This window comes from Callorhinchus milii, unplaced genomic scaffold (assembly GCF_018977255.1).
Source record: "Callorhinchus milii isolate IMCB2004 unplaced genomic scaffold, IMCB_Cmil_1.0 Scaffold23, whole genome shotgun sequence".
Taxonomy (NCBI): Eukaryota; Metazoa; Chordata; class Chondrichthyes; order Chimaeriformes; family Callorhinchidae; genus Callorhinchus; species Callorhinchus milii.
In genome coordinates this window covers 9,565,601-9,584,820 of record NW_024704764.1, presented here as the reverse complement: position 1 = coordinate 9,584,820, position 19,220 = coordinate 9,565,601, and the positions used below count along the sequence as shown (strand labels likewise).

Genomic DNA, 19,220 nt, shown 5'->3' with positions numbered 1-19,220 from the left:
GCGTCCCCCACAAACAGTCGGGGATTGAGCGACCGAATTAGTTTTTTTAAGGGATCGTCACCCCCGGAAAAACGATCCGCAAATGGACTAGCCACCGGGTTCCTATTTATTGCTGGGTAAACAGAGCCGTGTGGAGTAAAGAGAGTTGCCCAACGTTTCGCCCTGCCCGGGAATCGAACCCACTGAGCCAAGTGGGGTGGGTGGGGAGGGGTGGGGGGGGTGGGAACGTCTTTCCCAAGTTGTCCTGCACTCGATTCCCTCCCACCAATCACCACCACCCCCACCCCCCACCCCCACCCCACACCCCCTCCGACTCGAACTCACTACGTTCCCGCTGAATTCAAACCTGTTTCCAGTTTTTTCAGCGTCGACTTCTGGTGCCTCTCCTGACAGTCGCCCGTCACTGCCTCTCATTAATTCTTAATCCCATTATCCTTCCTTCCCTAATCACTGTCCCTCACCACGAGGTCCAAATCGAGTTCCACATCATTCAGTGTTAATGAGTTGCTGTCTTCCACACACGCCCGTGTGCTGAACCAACCCAGCAAACGTTTCTGGGGTGACGGTATCTCTCTTTCGTGGGAAATTGTCGCTAACCGACTCTTCGGGTCGGGTGACTCCTCAGCTCATTCAGCGTGTCGGAAAAATAGTCCTTGCATTTGACTGCGCCGTTTCACGTCGGGAGGACGTCTCAAAGTGCTTCACAGGCTTCACTGTAAAGTAATAACAGTAAAATAACAATCCTGGCATTCACGATGTTGAGACCTCTCAAAGCGCCTCACAGCACACGCTGTAAAGTGTATGAATCGGCCGTGTTTTTGTGGATGAAACGCGGCAGCCAATTGCTCACAGCAGCGTCTTACAAACTGTCGTGGATTGAGTGACCAAATTATCATTATTTTTGAAGGGATTATTACCCCCAGGAAAGCGATCCACCAATCGACTAACAACCGGGTTATTACTTACTGCTGGTAAACAGAGGCGTGTGGAGTCAGGAAACTTGCCTAAGGTCTTGTCCTGCCCAAGACTCAAACCCGGGTCCTCTCGCTTGCGAGGCGAGGGCTCTAACCACTGAGCTACAGGACTCCATGTTCACGTGGGAGTGGGAGACGGACACATGAGGATCTCATCTGCGGTGTCTGATCAGGCAGCGCTCGATGCCCACACATCACAGCACCACAGAGGAGGAAAACAAGTTTTAATGCCGCTTGTGATAATGTTGGGGATAAAGGGACATAATGTCCGTTTGAGAAAAACATGTAACAATGGAATTCAATTTTACAAATTTAAAAAGCTTTTCTCCCTGAGCCTGAGGCCGTATTTGCATTAAAATTCATGTGATTCACACTCGGGCTGATTCTACACCGATATCCTTGAGGTGTGTGTGCACTGTTCTTGTCAGACGTTAAAAGTTCTCCCACAGTATATCCCGTGGAGCACTTTGAGACCTCTCCGCAGCATGAAAGGTGCAGTACCAAATGCAAGGATTATTATTGTTTTGATTAATTGCGGCAACATTCATATTAAATGTAATTGCTGTAATTGCCTTTATTCCCAGTCAGGGCGGAACTGGTTGGGCCAAATTTCCTTACTCCACCCGCCTCTGTTTATTCAGTAGTAAGGTGGCACCTGGTTGTTAGTCGATTGGCCGTATTCCGGTGGTAAAAATACGTTCACAAAAAAAAATAATAATTTGGTCGCTCCATGTTTGTGGGGGACGCCGCTGTGCGCAATTGGCTGCCGCGTTTCGCCCACACAATATACAGTCAATTCATTTTACACGACATCCCGTGAAGCGCTGTGAGACGTCTCGAAGACGTGATGAGGCACTGTGCCAAAGGCCAGCGTTATTGTTGTCGCTGTTGTTCTTTTCGCTGCAGATTTATGAGCATCGGTACTTACAGTGCCGTGCCAAGTTTTGCAAAGTTATCATCCTGTTGGCCTGGCAACCAGGTTAGTGGCGTTAAATCGGCAAAGACTGAAATTGAGATTCTTGACTGTAACAATAGGGCAGGAGTGGCTGGGAATGGGAATGGGAATTAAGTCACTTCAGCAAGTAAATATTCTATTTATAAATCATTTATTCAGTGCTGCGCTTTGATCATTCACTTCGATGCTCTCGCTGTCTCTCACTCTCTCTCTCTCTCTCTCTATCTCGTTCACTCACGCTCTCATTCTGCGTCTCTCATCTGTCTGTCTCTCACTCTATTGCTCTCTCTCTCTCACTCACACACACACACACACACACACCGTCTCTCTTTTTATGAATAATAATCCTTCTATTTGATATAGTGGCTTTTTAAAGTCAAATGGATGTCCGCCTCACAAAGTGTTTCACAGGATTCACTCTCCATCGCTCTCACTCTGTCTCTCCCTCATCGTCTTTCTCTCTCACTCTCACTCTCTCTCACACTCACTGTGTGTCACTTTCCGTCTCTGTCACTATCTGCCTATCACACTCTGCTTTTCTCTGTATCTTTCTCTCCGTCTCTCTCTCTCCCTATCTCTCTCTCACTCTCACTGGTCGTGTGTGTCACTCTTTCTGTCTCTCTCGCTCTGTCTCTCACTTTGTCGCTCTCTTTTCCTGTGTATGAAGCGCTTTGGGACGTCAAGAAGACGTGGAAAGCGCTATATCGAATCCAAGGATTATTATTATTATTATGTCTCTACTTCTCTCTGTCTCTCTCACTCTCTCTCTGTCTCTCTCGCTCTCTCTTCGTCTCTCTCATCACATTCTACCCTTCCTCTGGTCCCCCCGCCCTCCATCAGTAAGTCCCAAACCGTCCGGATGATATCTGAAAATAAAACGAGCGAGAATGCTCACCTCACATCCACACAGAGAGTGTTAGCCACGATTATTCCGGAGAGAAAAGAGAGAAACAAAATATAAAAATAGATCCAAACGTACGAAATAAAAAGTGTATAAAATAAACAATAAGGAGTGAGTGGAGAGAGGGAGGGAGGGGTGGGGGGTGGGAGATGGAGAGTTATTTTAAAATCAGCAGGGAGCTCAGAGAGGGTTTAACCTGTCTCTGTGTGTGTGTGATTGTTTTTTTTGGTGGGGGGGCGGCTGCAGGTTATTGAGTGGGTGTGTTTTTAATGGTGTTTGTGTGTGTTTGGGAGTGTGTGTTGGGGGAGGGAGGGGAGGGGGGATTATTGGTGTGTGTGTGTGTGTGTATAAATGTACGTTTCGCCCACAAAATATACAGTCAATTCACTTGATATTCTGTGAAGCTCTTTGAGACGTCTTGAAGATGTGATGAGGCTCTGTATCAAATGTATTGAGTATTATTACTATTATTATTATTATTATTATTATTCTGTATAGGTATATAGATGCATGGTTTGGGCTCAGCGGAGTTGGAGACGGGGGTTAGTTTAAGCTGAAGCTTTCTGCAGAAATAGATGCATTTGCACAACACGTTCAGAACAGCATTAGTTAGATCTTTGCAGCCACGTGAGTTGGAGCCCTTTAATAGGAAACCCAAGGCAGCCAAGGGGAAGGCTAGCCAGCCAGTCAGTCAGTCAGTCAGCCAGTCAGTCAGCCAGTCAGTCAGTCAGTCAGTCAGTCAGTCAGTCAGCCAGCCAGTCAGCCAGTCAGTCAGTCAGTCAGTCAGTCAGTCAGTCACGGTTGATGACAAAGAGAGATACAGACACACACACGCGCACACACACAGCGTGTGTGCCTCTCTCCTCTCCGTGCTCAGGCAGAGTAACCGAGAGAGATCAACGGCTGAGGGAAAGTTCGAACAAAGCGGATGAGAAGCAGATCACGGAGGCACACGGGCAGACAGAGAAAACTGTGTGAAATTATCTTCTGGGGAACCAGCAAAGCGGGGAAGAAGGACTGAGCGTTGCGTGAGGTGTGAGCTCGAAGGCGCTGTGGGGTCTGCGATGGTGCTTTGATGTCCTGGGTCTGGCCATGACAAGCTCCCTGCTCTCCACTACCCTGGTAGTGCTCCTCGCTGGACAGGTGAGTCCCATGCAAAGAGTCTGCGTGTATTTGTAGGTTAAATCCCATTGTCCTAACCGCTGCCTGACCCGCTCACTCCCCAACCCACCGCCCGCTGCCTCCGCTCGACTGGCTCCAGCCTCCTGCTCATCCCTCGCCTCCTCCGTTCCACCATTGGTGTCCGCGCTTTCAGCCATTACGCCCCGAAACTCTGGAAACACTGTCCCTCTGTCCCTCCGCCTCGCCCCTGCCTTCCCCGGCTTCAGATCACACCTGAGGACCTTCCTCTCCGACCGTGTTGAGGGTCACCTCGTCCCAACCCACCCCACCCCGCCCCGCCCACCCAACGTCAGGCTCCATCACTGTTAAGTGCTCCGTTAACTATTAACTGACCAGCTAAACCCACGACGTGGCTTTGCGTTGATAGATCAGCGGATTTCAGCACCAGAGTGAAATAAGTTGCACTCGTTCAGCACTTTTTAACAAGGATTCGTTTTATTGCTTTATTATTACTCTCATTACCCAAAGTGACGTCTGCAAATGCTTCGCAGGGATGAGAGAGTCACAAGGTTAAAGAATAATGATTGGTGCATTTCACACAGGGCTCTGTCACATTGTCAACACGTCTCAGGGTGATTTACAGTGAAGTGTAGTGACTGTGTGTTGTGTTAGACACTGAGCACGTTGCCTCTCTCTCCCCTGACGTCAATCTCGTTCCCCCGTACAGTCGATGCTGTGTGTTTTATCCCTTTTTTATTCTTCTTGAAAGAAAATCTCATTCGGGGGTGAGGCGGGTGTGGGGGGGGGGGAGGGGGGGGTCTAGTTTGCGCTATTTTTTAATAGATTTCTTAATAAGGAAACATGACTGTTTCGCCGACAGTGTCTGTCTGCGCTTCATGAAGGATCTCAATAACCGATTGACGTGGAGACATGATTTATACTCGTCGGAAAAGGTCGTGCGTCTGGGAGTGACGTGGGCATATTTGTTTTCGGGTCACTCCCTTCGTTCACAAGTTATTTTCACTTTTGCGTTTTTCGCTGCTCCTGGTGGCCGGGCCGGCTGACCGTGGCGCTGTGGCTTTGTGTGTCACATAGTGCGCTCGTAGCCAAGCGGCGGGAACAAAATAAAGAACACAGACGAAGCTAAGCCGTGGCAACAACAACAAAATTACATTTTTAAAGCACTGAGTCCTCCCGCTGCGTCCGCCCACTGCGTCCTCCCACTGGGTCCGCCCACTGCGTCCTCCCAAAAGAAATCCTCAAACATGAGTATAGATAAGGATGAGCTGTCTGTCTGTGTTCCTGTCTCCGTTCCATTGTGGATCCTCTGGATCCAAGTGAAGCTGCGATGGGAACAGCTCCGATGATGCACATCTTGCAAGTTAGAACCTGAATGCGTTAAGTGTTAACACCCGTTGCCAGACTGAAGGGTGTTTAATAAGGCCCCAGCGATGGCGTTTCAGTTCCCCGGGGCTTGTGGTAACATTGCATCCCACCCCGACTCCACCTCCGCCCTCCCCACTCCCCCAACCCCCCCACCGACTTCCCCCCCAACATAACGTGCCTTTATGTAACGCTCTGTAACCGTGCTCATCCTTTGCCCAGGTGATGCCGATCCATCCAGAATGTTCCATCTTCCAGAAACTCCATGATGACGAGGTGAGGTGCCTGCGGAACGTGAGGAACGAGAGCCTCAGCTCAGGTACTCTTCCCACCTCATCAAAGAACTTCCCCCCGCCCCCACCCCTCCACCCACCTTCCACCCCCTCTCCCCACCACTCACCTTCCCCCCTTTCCCTTGCCCTACCCCCGATCAAACACCCCAATCAGACCTTCCCCCACCACACACGCACACACATGTCTATTTCACGGCTGTTTTCGGGACCTCACTGGATGCAGATTAATTGTCTCGTTCGCGTCACGCAGTCACTACACACTTTACAGAGGAAACCCCCGAGAAGCGCATTAAGACATCCTCCCAACCGGGCAAGACGCTGCATCAAATGGAAAGATTATTATCACAAATAAACAGTCACTACACTTGACAGCAATTGCCTGGGAAGCGCTTTGTTATCATTATTATTATTATTATTTTATCGTGATTTATCCCCACGAGCTGGAAGCGCTGTGTGTGTTGCCTGCAGGGTGTCCCAGCCTGTGGGACGGGCTGAGTTGCTGGCCGGAGGGAACGGTCAACGAAACGGTCAGCGGGCAATGCCCGGAATTCCTCCAGCTGTTCGGGAAGCAGCAAGGTAGGAGCTCGGAGCTGGCGTCGCGTGGTGGGTGGGGGGGGGGGGGTTGGAACGTTGCAGGCGGTGAGGGGGTCACCCAACAACAACAACAACATTACACTTATACAGCGCCTTTCACGTCGGGAGGACCTCCCAAGGCGCTGGGGTGGAGGGTGTGTGCGTGTGACATGCAAATCCCACACTGCCCAACATCTTGGGACGTCCTCTTGTTGTGAAAGGCGCTACACAAATGTAATTTGTTGTTGTTGTGTGTGTGTGTGTGTGTGTGTGTTGTGTGTGTGTTATTTTGTGTGTATAGTCGTGAGTGTGCGCATATGAGTGTGTGTGCATCTAGTTGTGTGCGTGTGTGTTTAGGTGTGTATATGTTATTGTGTGTGTACAGGTGTGTGCGTGTGCGCGCATGTGAGTGTGTGTGTATCTAGCTGTGTGTGTGTTTAGGCGTGTGTGTATGTTATTGTGTGTGTATAGGTGTGCGTGTGTGCGCATGTGAGTGTGTGCACCTAGTTGTGTGCGTGTGTGTGTTTAGGTGTGTATATGTTATTGTGTGTATAGGTGTGTGTGTGTGCGCATGTGAGTGTGTGTGCATCTAGTTGTGTGCGTGTGTGTTTAGGTGTGTATATGTTATTGTGTGTGTACAGGTGTGTGCGTGTGCGCGCATGTGTGTGTGTGTGTGTTTAGGCGTGTGTGTATGTTATTGTGTGTGTATAGGTGTGCGTGTGTGCGCATGTGAGTGTGTGTGCACCTAGTTGTGTGTGTGTGTGTGTTTAGGTGTGTATATGTTATTGTGTGCGTAGGGGTGAGTGTGCGCATGTGAGTGTGTGTGTATCTAGTTGTGTGTGTGTGTGTGTAGGTGTGTGTAGGGGAGGGAGTGCTGGGGGTGTGTGGACACTGTCCCCTGGTTTATAATGCCAGACACTCACTGGGGACGCATTTTTTTTATTGCCGTTGTGGACTGCATGTAAATTGCTGTTCACTCGGGACAACTGTCAGTCAATGTTTACATCTTCATTTACGTGCGCCCATTAACCCCCTCCAGTCCTCTCCCCCCCAACACACACGCACACAGCCGCACACAGACACGGGCACACAGACACACACCAACACGCGCGCACCCACACACACACACACACAAACACAGACACACACAGACATTTACGCGCACGTACACGCGCACACGCACACACACACACACACACGGAGACATTTACCCACAGACGTACGCACACACACGCACAACCACAGTAAGATCGAGGCTGACTGATCAGAGATGAAGGGGTGGGGATTGCTGGCGGCTGAGGTGCTTTGTGGTGCTTTGCCGTTGAGACTCCTCGCAGCTGTTCAATACAAGGAATCTGCACGTTCCCATCTACTTTACAGCCAATTACACCCCGAGACAAACGGAGCTCTCGCACTCCACGTCGCCCGCGCGCTCACAGGTTACGATGCTGCTTCTTGCGTTCGGTAATTGAGTCTGAAAATTAATCAGTAGCTTAATATGCTGCCGCATGTTAATGAGAGCTCGCGGTGCGCCGGGACTGTGAGAGGCCTCGAGACGGGAGATCAGAGGGACAAACACAACTCCATCCAGGTGGACAGCGCAGCCTGAGCCAGACACCCTCCTGGGTCTCAGCCCGCCTCATCTCACCGGCTGCCTCTCTCTCCCTCCCTCCCTCCCTCTCCCTCTCTCTCTCTCTCTCTCTCTGTCTTTCCCCGCTTCCTGGTGGGAAAGTTTGTGGGTTCGAGCCCCGCGTTGGCAGCTTTAAGCTCGCACCTGTCGCTCGCTCTATCGCAAGTACTCAGAGGTTTCGCCCGCAAAAAATATGCGGTCAGTTCACTTTGGGGTACGTTCTGCGAAGCGCTTTGAGACGTCTCGAAGACGTGATACGGCGCTGGATCAAATGCCAGGATTATTGTGATTTATTGTGCGCAATTGGCTGCCATGTTTTGCCCACAAAATATACGCCAACAACAAGGAGTGAGTTTCTCCTCGTGTCCCTGGCCGTCATTCCATGGCATCGGATAAATTGGCCGTTCATCTGGTGGCTGCTTGCGGGACGTTGCTGTGCGTAAATTGGCTGCGGCAGCTACACAGTCACTACACAGCCGACGAATTGCTGTGTCGTGTTGTTGCTTTCAGTCGAGATTCAGAGGAACTGCACAGCTCTCGGCTGGAGTGACCCAGTCCCCCCTTACCATGTGGCCTGTCACATCGAGGACCTCGGGGAGATTCCCCAATCCCAGGTGAGTGTGAGACCCGGCGGCCAGGCTCCCCCACTCTATACCCCCCGCCCCGGACTTCAACCGATTCCCGTTTTCCCAGGTTTGTCTCCTCTGTTCCTCCCTCTGACTCGATGGGAGGGGATGGGAGGGGAGGGGATGGGATGGGCGAGAATGGGATGGAAGGGGATGGGAGGGGCGAGAATGGGATGGGAGGGTATGGGATGGGAGGGGAGAGGATGGGAGGAGATGGGATGGGATTGTAGGGTTGTTTCCTCAGTTTTCCTGCCACTTGTAAACATTCTCACGTTTGGGGAGACCCTGTCAGTTCCCCCCAACACCACCAACCAACAACAACCATTCCCAAACTCTCGCTCTTGTTCTCATCCCCTCGCTCTCGGTTGCGTTCTCTCTCTGCCTCTCTCTGGATTAAACTCTTGCGATAGAAGCCACGGTAAACGGCAGAGTGAGGGGTGGGAGGGGAGTGTGGGGAGGGAGGGAGTGAGGGGAGCGCGTGGAGGGGTGGGCGGTGGAGTTAGGGAGAGTGAGCAGGGGACCAGGCCCCACTAACTCTTGTCTCTGCCCTGTAGAGTCAGTACCTGGCTACGCTGAAGGTTCTCTACACCACAGGCCATGTCGTCTCACTCATCGCTCTCATTACCGCCATCAGCATCTTCTGTCTCTTCAGGTACAGCCTCTCAGCCTCCACACGGCTCCGGCATCGCCTTCACGTCGCATCTAATCATTGCAACTCCAGCTGTAACTTTGTGTAAAGATAAAACTGGCTGCAACAGAGAAAAGCTCATGTATGCACTCCAACAAGGAGCCCTCCCAACAGGAGCCCTTCCAACAGGAGCCCTCCCAACAGGAGCCCTCCCAACAGGAGCCCTTCCAACAGGAGCCCTCCCAACAGGAGCCCTCCCACCGAGTATAGATAAAGACAGAATGTCTGTCTGTGTGTCAATTTATATTCCATATTGGATCCTTTGGTTGCAAGCGAAGCTGCAGTGGGTAACAGCTAATATATCTATATATATATAAACTTAGGCAAGTTTCCTTGGTCCACACGCCTCTGTTTACACAGCAGTGAGTAGGAACCAGTTGTAATTCTCCCTTTTCCCTGTGACGTTCCCATGTTTTGCAGGAAGCTGCACTGCACCAGGAACTACATCCACATCCACCTCTTCACCTCCTTCGTCCTTCGCGTCACCAGCATCTTCATCAAGGACGTGGTGCTCTTTGCCGACGAGGACATTAACCACTGCACCATCTCCACGGTGAGAACTTCCCCTCCTGCCCTGGCCAGGAGACCGCTGTGTGGGGGTGGGGATGTGGGGAAGGGGGGGTGCGGTGGTGGTGGAGGGTTCCCTGGGCTATACCGTATGGACAGGGGGATCTCTTTAACCCTTGTCCTCTCTCAGGTGACCTGCAAGTGGGCAGTCAGCCTGTCGCAGTTCTGTGTGTTGGCTAACTTCTCCTGGCTGCTGGTGGAGGGTTTGTACCTGCAGACGCTGCTGGCGTTGACGTTCGTCTCCGACAGGAGATATTTCTGGTGGTTCATCGGCATCGGCTGGGGTCAGTTCCTCTCTCTCCCCCCCTCTCCCCCTCGCTCTCTCTCTCTCTCCCTCGCTCTCCATCCAGGCAGATTATTGTACGTTTGGTTTGGTATCACCCCCTGATCCGCCGTATGTGGTTATTTCTCAGGGTTCCCGTCCGTCACCGTCACCGTGTGGATCGCGGTGAAGCTGCAGTTTGACAACCAGGGGTTTGTACAGCCTCGTCCTGTTCCCCCCCCAACCCTCCGCCCCCCACCATCCTCCGGCCGCCACCCCCTCCCCCCCCCGTATTTGTACCCAAACTCGACCTTAAGTAGATCACCAGTGAGGCAATCGCTTCCCCCCCGCCCCACCCCACCCCCCCCCCCACCTCGGGTCAGTGTCACACCCACTCGTGTCAGTGCAATGACCCCTCCCCCACCCCTCCCCCCACCCCAAGTGCCAGAATATCCGCCTCTCCTCACCTCCGCTCTCACACTCACCTCTTCCAGGTGCTGGGATAACTACGACAACGCTTATCGTTGGGTGATCAAGGCTTCGATCCTGGTCACCATCTTTGTGAGTGAATCCTCGCTCTCGGGGGAGGGTGTTGGGTGGGGGGGGCTGGGTGGGGGGGGTCTGTTGGGTGGGATGGGGGTGTTGGGTGGGTGGAGGGGTATTGGGTGGGAATCTAACCTCACGCGGTCTCTCTGCCCAAAGGTGACCTTCCTGATCTTCCTGAACGTCATCAGGATTCTGATCCACAAGATTTGCTCCGGACGTCTGGGAGGTGTGGACAGACAGCAGTGTTTGTGAGTCCGCGCCGCCAAAAAAAAAAGAGTCAGCGCAGCCCGACAGCGCGGCCTCGCCTGCACTTTCTCGCCTCCGCCTTCTCACGCGCCTCGAAGCGCTTCTGGGGATTCCGACGGCGCAGTGTAGTGACTGTGCGTGGCGTGCTGTTCTCTTTTTTTTTGTCTCCGGCAGGCGACTGGCCAAGTCCACGCTGCTGCTGATCCCGCTGTTCGGGGTCCACTACGTGGTCTTCGCCCTCGTCCCCGAGCGGGTGGGCCTCCACGCCAGGCTCTGCTTCGAGCTGGTGCTCGGCTCGCTGCAGGTGGGCCAGGCTTCCCGGACCCCCCCCGGGCCGCAAGCAGCGTGTGAGTGAGTGAGTGTGTGAGTGTGTGAGTGAGTGAGTGAGTGAGTGAGTGACTGAGTGACTTAGTGAGTGACTGAGTGACTGAGTGACTGAGTGACTGAGTGACTGAGTGAATGAACTTTTAAAAGGGTTTCTCTTTTCCAGGGTTTTATCATCGCTCTCCTTTACTGCTTCTTAAACTCAGAGGTGAGGAGAGGCTATAGAGTGGCGGGGGGGCAAGTGGGGGTGGGGGGAGAGGGGGGTGGTGGTGTGGGATGGGGGGGGGGGAGAGGGTATTCCCGGGGGAGAGGGAGAGAGCTGTAAAATCCTGGAGTTTAAAATCCTCGTCCTCACCTCCGAGGGCTTTGCTCCACCTGCCTCGACCTGTCCACTCTCTCCGCTCAGCAGCCCCTGGGGTCTCCGGCCCCACCCTCCGGAACTCCGGGCTCAGAGCCCCCCACCCCACCCCCGGCCTCGCCCTCACCCTCCCACTCCCCCTCGCCTCCTTCAAGAGCCTGTCTCATCATCTCCGGTCATACCCCCTGCCCCTCCCTCCCCACCCCGCTCATCGCCATTGCCCTCCACCCCTCTTGACTTCCAACCCCCAGCTCAGGTATGAACCCCACCCCACCAACACCCCCCCCACCCTTGACTATCCAGCGCCTTGTGACTATCCTCCCGACGTGAGAGACGTGGTGTCAATGTCAGTTGTTGGTGGTGTTGTTCCCAGGAGAGGAGGGGGGGGGGAGGGCGGGGCGGGGCGGGGCTCAGGGGCTGGGCGGGGTCAGACGGGAGCGGTCGCTGACCCGGTCTCCCTCCCAGGTTCAGGCTGAGCTGCGGAGACGCTGGTGCAAGCGGAAAACCTCCGGCGCGGAGAACAACGGCTTCAACCTGGTGACGCAGGATTTCACCGCGTGAGGAGACGGACACCGCGGACCGCGGAAAATTCCCCAAATCCAGGCTCCGCTAACTCTCCTTCTGCCCGGCCAGCAATCCCCTCCCCCCCCACATCCCTCTCTCCCCCCCCTCCCCCCCCCCCCCCCTTCCCCCGGGATAAATCTCAGACACTCGCTTCACGGCTGTTTCCCGGGAGGATGTTGCCACGATTGCCGACAAAACCCACTCGATAGTAAAAATAATAATAATAATAATAACAATAATGATCCTGGCATTTGATACGGCCCCTGACCAGGTCTCCGAGACGTCTCAAAGAGCTTCACAGGATACGCTGTAAAGCGAATCGGCTGAATATCTTGCGGGCGAAACGCGGCGGCCGATTGCGCCCACAAATAGCCGGGGATCGAGTGACCAGATCATTTTTTTTCTCTGAAGGGAATCAAGCCCCGGGTCCTCTCGCTTGCCAAGCGATGGCTCGAAACACTAACCCACAGGACTCCCCAAAAATCCTGTGAAGCGACTTGCGACGTCGTTCCGGCCCTGACGAGGCGCCGTATCGGATGTAAAGCGCTTTTATTATATTTTGCTGTGGGTAATCTCGGAAGCCCATGATTTTTCTTTCTTAAAGAAAAAAAAGGAAACGGCTTCCGAAACCGAGAGACTTCTCCGCCACTTCACGTCACCTTAAAAACCTTCCGACCGTCCTCGTGAGTTCGGCTTCTCCCGACAGCTCGTGTCGCCGTCGCTTTTGTTGCTGTTCACACCTTTGCTCCTCTGTCACTCACTCAGTCACGCTGGTTGTGCAAATGTTTGCACTGTTTTCCTCATGTTTCAGACTGCGCCGCACCCCAGCGAAGGCTTAAATCCAACCGGTCTAAACCCTGAGATCTCCAGAGAAGCCGCAGAGAAAACGGTTTGAAAGTTAAGGCTGAGTTTTAAGAGTTTGCCTGATTCCGCACCCGCTGAAACGCTGAGTAAATGGCGACGGGGACTCGGGGCTGTGTCCTGCCTGTCCTGCGCTGTGCGCGCTGTGTGTTCTGCGCTCGATGTCTGTGGTACATTTCGCCCACAAAATACACACTTTACAGTGAAGCGTTTTGAGACGTCTCAAAGAGGCGATGAGGCGCTGCATCGAATGCAAGGATTATTCTGACTCTGATTATTATTATTATTATACTCTGTGGTATATTCTGTGTGTTGTGCGTACTTTGTTCAGTGTTGCGTGTGGATGTGTGTTGCACGCTCTGTGCGTTGTACGCTGTGCGCGTGGTCTGGTGCGTTCTGCGTGTCGTTTGCTCTGTGTGCTGTTTGCTCTGCGTGTTGTTTGCTCTGTGTGTTGTCTGCTCTGTGCACTGTGTGTGTGTGCGTGTGTGCGTGTGTCTGTGCGTGTGCGTGTGTCTGCGGGCTGCACTTTCTGTGTCTGAGATGAAATAAAGTTGGCGTTTGAGGTGTTGGGAGTTTGTCTCCAATCTGCCGCACACGTTATGCCTCCATTGACCCTTTCGCAACGGCAGACGAGGCAGGGGCCCCGAGTGGTGCCGAAGGAGCGGGGGGGGTGGGGGGGGGGTGGACGCGGAGGGAGACGGGGGCGTTCTCCGCGGGGCACGGTGTGGGTGGCGGTGATGGTAACCCCTGACCCTAACAGCTTGACACGCACGTTACACGAAACACACACGGACTAGAGCGCGTGGACGCGGGACAGCGCGCGGACTGGAGCGTGCTGCATAGGATAGCGCACACGCTGTAGCGTGTTGGACGGGATAACACGGACATCGACGGAGCCCCCCCCCCCGAGCGCCTCCGACACATGGCTCAATCAGGGCAGGAACCGGGGACATTCCGGTGAGATCACCAGCGAATCTGCTGCCGCCCTGTGGACACGCACACGTACTGCAGGCGCCCTCCCCCCCCACCACCCACCCCCCCCCCACCCCACCCCCACCCCTTTCATTTTATCTCATCTTCATTTCACTGTTTGCGTTAAAAACTATTGTTACTTTTCCCCCCAGAATGGGTTTGTGTCGCTTATCTCTTTCCCATCAGCTGCGGGTGGGGTGGGGTGGGGTGGGGTGGGGGGGTTTGGCGGAGGGGTGGTTTGGGGATGGGGGGGGTGGAAGAGAAGGGAAGGGAAGGGGGGCTGTGTTCAGGCTGTGTTCGAAGATGCGCTGAGGCTCTGTATCAAATGTACTCGACTCAAAGCGCTCTATAGCGAATTACTGTCAAGTGTAGTGACTATTTTCCAGGGTCGGGGCGGGCGGGGGGGGGGCGGGGGTTAGGATTGGAAAAGAAGAAGCTACAATGGAAGAGTGGAGAAGGAACGAATACAGTTTGTTGGAAAGCCAGGACGAAATGCGTGGCGATTCCTCCCCCCACTCCCCCCTCAGCAAAAAAAAATAAAAATAAAACAAAACAAAACACGCGACGAAAGAATAAAAAAAAGTGCACAGAAGAAGTTTGAGTTGAGAGAGTGAAAATTCCAGAGCGGAAGCACTTCAGCCTCAGGAATCCGCTTCCAATAAACACTGGGCATCGCCTGGTCTGAGCGTCAGCCAAGAAGCGCCACTCCTTCCAACGTATTTATTATTTTACTCGGTTTAAGCATTTTTTTTTTTTTTGCGAAGCGCAATGCAGCGAGGAGTGGTTTGGCGAGACGCCGGGTTTGACAGTAGCAGGTGTCGCAGAAATACCCCCTCCCCCCCCCCCCCACTCCCCCCCCACCACCCCCACTCCCCCCCGCAACCAGCACCACCACGAACCCCGCGCGCCCCGTTCTCCAGCCGCCGTCTCTGCCTATAAGCGCTCCGAGGCTCCACGTAAAGGCAAGTTGTTGTCGCTGAGGTCTTCCGGCGGAACCCGCTGCACTCCTGCCGGCGGACGCTAGCGCTGCCGTTCCTGGGAGCGCTCGGTGGTGTGCGTTGTATTAATTATGATGATCACACATTTATAATTAGAGGTAATGATTGCTATCGCAGTGGGGTGCGCTCGGGAGATCTGGGATTACTGGGAGCAGGCCACGGGGGTGGTGGGGGGTGGCGGCGGCGGGGGAGGTGGTGGTGGTGGTGGGGGGGAGGGAGGAGTGACAGATCCGAGGAAGTAAACGGTCTCGAGCAATAAAAGTCCTCTTTATTTCTCTCCAGAAAACATTCCGTACAAACCAGTACCTTCACCCGCGCGGGAACTGCAGGAACAAGCGACGGCGACGACAACAACAACGTCGTCCACAAGGCTGGGATTTACACAGAGACCTTCACACAGGAGATGGGTGGAGAGTGCGGGAGGTCGGGGGAGGTGACCGTGGGCGCGGCGGAAAGAGGTAAGTTTTCAGGTGGGGTTCAAAGGCGGATCAGTGGGGGGTGGGGGGCGGAGGGACTGAGGCGTAAGGAGTGTCGTGGGCTGAAGTCACGGCGGCTGATTGTGTTGTGGTGGGGGAGGGTGGGGGGTCACACAGTGCAGGGGCTGGGCAGGGCGGGCTTCATGGGGGGGAGCTCCTGCCCCGAGATGGGAGAGCGTGTGACCGAGGCGGGGGGCCGGGCCTGTTTCCTGGGGGCCGTCTGTAGCCGGGAGGCCCGCTCCTCTCTGCCGTCGGCCTTCAGCCCCTCCTCGCCTCCCGCCGGGGTTGGCGTCAGGATAAAGCTGTCGACCCCGGCCCCGGCCAGGCCCCCCAGCAACGGCCCCACCCAGAAAATCTGTGGAGCATCAGATCAGAGGCCATCAACCACGACGACAACGACAACTTGCCCTTACACAGCGCCCTCCACACCGCGCTGGGGGGCGGGGGGGGGGGGGGGTCTCAGGGGGCATCACAACAGCAGCTTCTCAGCCTCTCGTTTAACGTCCAAATAAAAAAAAAATCCTTCATAATAATCCTCGCATTGGAAATCGCGCCTCGTCACATTTGCAAAGGACGTCTCGAAGCGCTTCACAGGACACGATGTGAAGTGGAGTGACTGTGTCCTCTTCAGGCAAACAGTCGCGCACGGCAACGTCCCGCAAACAGCCGCGAAACGATCGACCGATTTTTACTTGGGGATCTTTCACGTCTCCCTGAACGGGCAGACGGGGGCCTCGGCTTAACGTAACGTCTCACCCAAAGGATATAAAACTGATCCTGAGCATAAAACTCTGCCGGACCCCGGAACTCACCCAGTGATCACTGAAGTTTGACGTGACAACAGCTGGGCCGAGAGAACGAGCGGGATTCATGCTGCAGCCGGTGAACCCGATCTGAAAGGAACAGAGAGCGAACCGTCTCGAACAATAATAATAATAATAATAATCCTCGCATTTGATATAGCGCTTTTCACGTCGGGAGGACGTCCCAAAGCGCTTCACAGAACACACTGTAAAGTGAATTGACTGTATATTTGTGGGCGAGGTTGATCGTGATTGATTGTGGGGACGTTGCTGTGCGCAATTGGCTGCCGCCTTTCGCCTACAAAAATACCCGGTCACTCCTCTTTACAGGGAGCGTGGCCTGGGAAGCACTTTGAGACGTCTCAATGACATGATAAAGGTGCTCCACGGATAATTATTATTATACAATATCTATTATTATTATGCCGTATATTATTACTATACAGTTTATTATTATGCCGTATGTATTATTATCGTACAGTATATATTATTATTTTCAATATACATTATTATTATACAGTATATACTATTATTATACAGTATATATTTTCATTATTATACAGTATATACTATTATGATTATACAGTATATATTATTATGATTATACAGTATATATTATTATGATTATACAGTCTATATTATTATTATACAGTCTATATTATCATTATACAGTGTATATTATTATTATTACCGTCAGCAGGTGGCCGAGGGTGACGGAGAGGCCAATGGTGAGGTGGGCTGAGCCTCGGAAAATGTTCCTCTCGTCAGAGACGGCCAAAGCCACCAGCGCCAACTGGAAGGTCGCCACCACCTCGACCCCCAGCCCCTGGGCCCTGGAGACCCCAGGGGAGAGCTGCGGAGCAAGGGGTCGGTGGGGGGGGAAGAGGAGACAGTGTCAGACCCCCAACTCCTCACACACAGACACACACACACACACACACACACACTGCTCAACAATAATGTAGTCACTCAACCAACGTTATCAAGTGCAAGGATTATTATTATTATTATTATTATCCTAATCTCCCCTTGGACACATTCCCCCCCTCTCCCCCACCCCACCCTCTCTCTCCCCACTATCACCACCACAGCCAATTTGAGATGTTTCAGCACTCTCCAGCCTCGCTCTTCCCTCTGCACCTGTGCTGATCCTTATCTTTCTTACCCATTTCTCTCCTGACTTCTCTCCCTCGTTCTCCATCTCTCCCATTCTCCCCTCTCACTCTCTGCCTCTCTCTTTTGCTCTCTTTCCCCCGTCTCTCGTTCTCTCTCTCTCTCTCTCTCGCTCATTCTCTCTCTCTGGCTCTCACTTTCCTCCTGTTCTTTCTCGTAAGAGCCTAAGCATTTGTAGACGAAAGAAAACCAAAGTCCCATCCAATCCACTTTCCACCCTCCAGGCAGTCCCCAAACTATAACACTGATTCCCCCCAGATATTATTATTTTCCCTCGGGGGTTAGTTAGATCCCCCCTTTCTCTTCCCCCCCTCTCTCCCCTCTCTCTTGCCGTCTCTCTCTTGTCCCCCCCACCACCTCTCTCTCTCTCCCCCCCCCTTCTCTCTTGTCCTCCCCACCCCTCTCTATCTCTCTCTCTCTCTCTCGTTCCACCTCTCCGCGCTGCCCCACTCACCGTGTTCAGCCCCAGCTCCCCCCGTGCGCTGGGGGGAGTGACTGCGTACAGCAGTGCGGAGGCGGCAATGGCTCCCAGCGCCTGCGCCAAGCCGTACAGCAGGGCGCGGAGTGGGTGCAGGCGGGAGCGGGCGAGGAGGGCCAGGGTCAGGGCGGGGTTCAGGTGCCCCCCGCTCACCCCCCGTGTGAAGGCCGAGGCGACCGAGACCCCCAGCCCGAAGCCCACCGCCACCCGCAGCGGGTCGGAGCTGGGGACTGTGTCCCAGGGCAGGGCGGACCCCACGCTGGCGAAGACAAAGACCGCCGTGCCCAGGAACTCGGCACTCAGTGCCCGCCACAGCCCCTCACTCGCCCCCTCCCCGCACACACATTCCCTCGCTCTCAGCTTCATCACAGGCTGCGGAGCTGCTCACTGGGCCATCCCGGCCCCAGCTCCAGCTTATAGCTTCACACACCCAGGGGGAGGAGACACCGGCTCTCACATCTCGGCCAGACTCTTCCCCCACCCCCCACACATACACACACACACACACACACACACCGGCCGTGGCTGTCTGCAAACTGGACGGGAGAAACTTCCTCACATTAACACACTCACGCTTATACACGTTCTTACACATATTCACACTCGCACGGACTCACACACACGCACACACACTCACGCACACACACGCACACACACTCACACACACACACGCACACACACACACTCATACGCGCACAGATTCACACAGATTCACACTCACACACATACACACACATGGATTTACATCAACATGTGGTGCATTGTCGGAGACGCTGTCCTTCAGATGAGACGTTAAACCTCCTCTCCCTCCCTCCCTCCCCGGCTGCTGTTCAGGTGGATGTTAAAGATCTCTCGCTGTTTAAAAAGAAAAGTAAATTTCTCTCTCCCTCTCTCCCAATGTCCTGGGCAACAACCCCCACCCCCCCCCCCCCCCCCCACCCAAATAAATTTAGTCCCTCCACTTTAAGGCGCTTTGAGACCTCTTGACAATGTGATAAGGTGCCGTGTCAAATACAAGGATTGTTATTACTGTTATTAACCTACAAATACACAGTCACTCCACTTGACAGCATTTCCCTGTCAAAGGGAAATGTTCCTGTGACGCAGTTGTCCTCCCAGTGCAGTCACATCACCTTTAATTCTCCGGTGTGTGTGTGTGTAGGGGGTGGGGGGGGTAAATCTTAAAGAGGTTTTCTCCCATTAATTAGAAATCCGATCTGCTGCTGGGAGACACGAATCTGTGTGATTAACCCTGGCAAAACTCTGGGACAGGAGATCGCATCTCAGCCCTTTGTGAACTATTGGCAAAGGATTCATCCGGGAGCGTTTAATTCAGATTAAAACCCTGTATTGTTTGTGAAACATGAAACTCCTAATGAAGGCAGAGATCCTCACACATGTCTGCGGAAGCCAAATCTGGAACTGTATTTAAAGAGGAGGTACACGG

The 19,220-nt window shown here is 53.5% G+C and overlaps 2 protein-coding genes across 2 annotated transcripts; one reads left to right on the top strand and one right to left on the bottom strand.

Moving 5' to 3' along the window:
• The first annotated feature begins 3,922 nt into the window (after nt 1-3,922).
• On the top strand, nt 3,923-12,052 carry LOC103187755 (vasoactive intestinal polypeptide receptor-like). The gene is made up of 13 exons (XM_042343455.1): nt 3,923-3,973; nt 5,558-5,654; nt 6,097-6,204; nt 8,342-8,445; nt 9,012-9,109; nt 9,566-9,698; nt 9,843-9,996; nt 10,126-10,186; nt 10,469-10,535; nt 10,677-10,768; nt 10,941-11,070; nt 11,257-11,298; nt 11,914-12,052. Exons 1-13 carry the CDS (start codon nt 3,923-3,925, stop codon nt 12,007-12,009), a joined length of 1,233 nt encoding a protein of 410 aa, XP_042199389.1. The 3' UTR covers nt 12,010-12,052.
• A 1,614-nt stretch (nt 12,053-13,666) lies between these two features.
• Nucleotides 13,667-18,139, bottom strand: LOC103187756 (aquaporin FA-CHIP-like). The gene is made up of 5 exons (XM_007907389.2): nt 17,750-18,139; nt 16,814-16,975; nt 16,132-16,212; nt 15,435-15,674; nt 13,667-13,729 (listed from the first exon to the last, which is right to left on the bottom strand). Exons 1-5 carry the CDS (start codon nt 18,137-18,139, stop codon nt 13,667-13,669), a joined length of 936 nt encoding a protein of 311 aa, XP_007905580.2.
• Nucleotides 18,140-19,220: the final 1,081 nt, after the last annotated feature.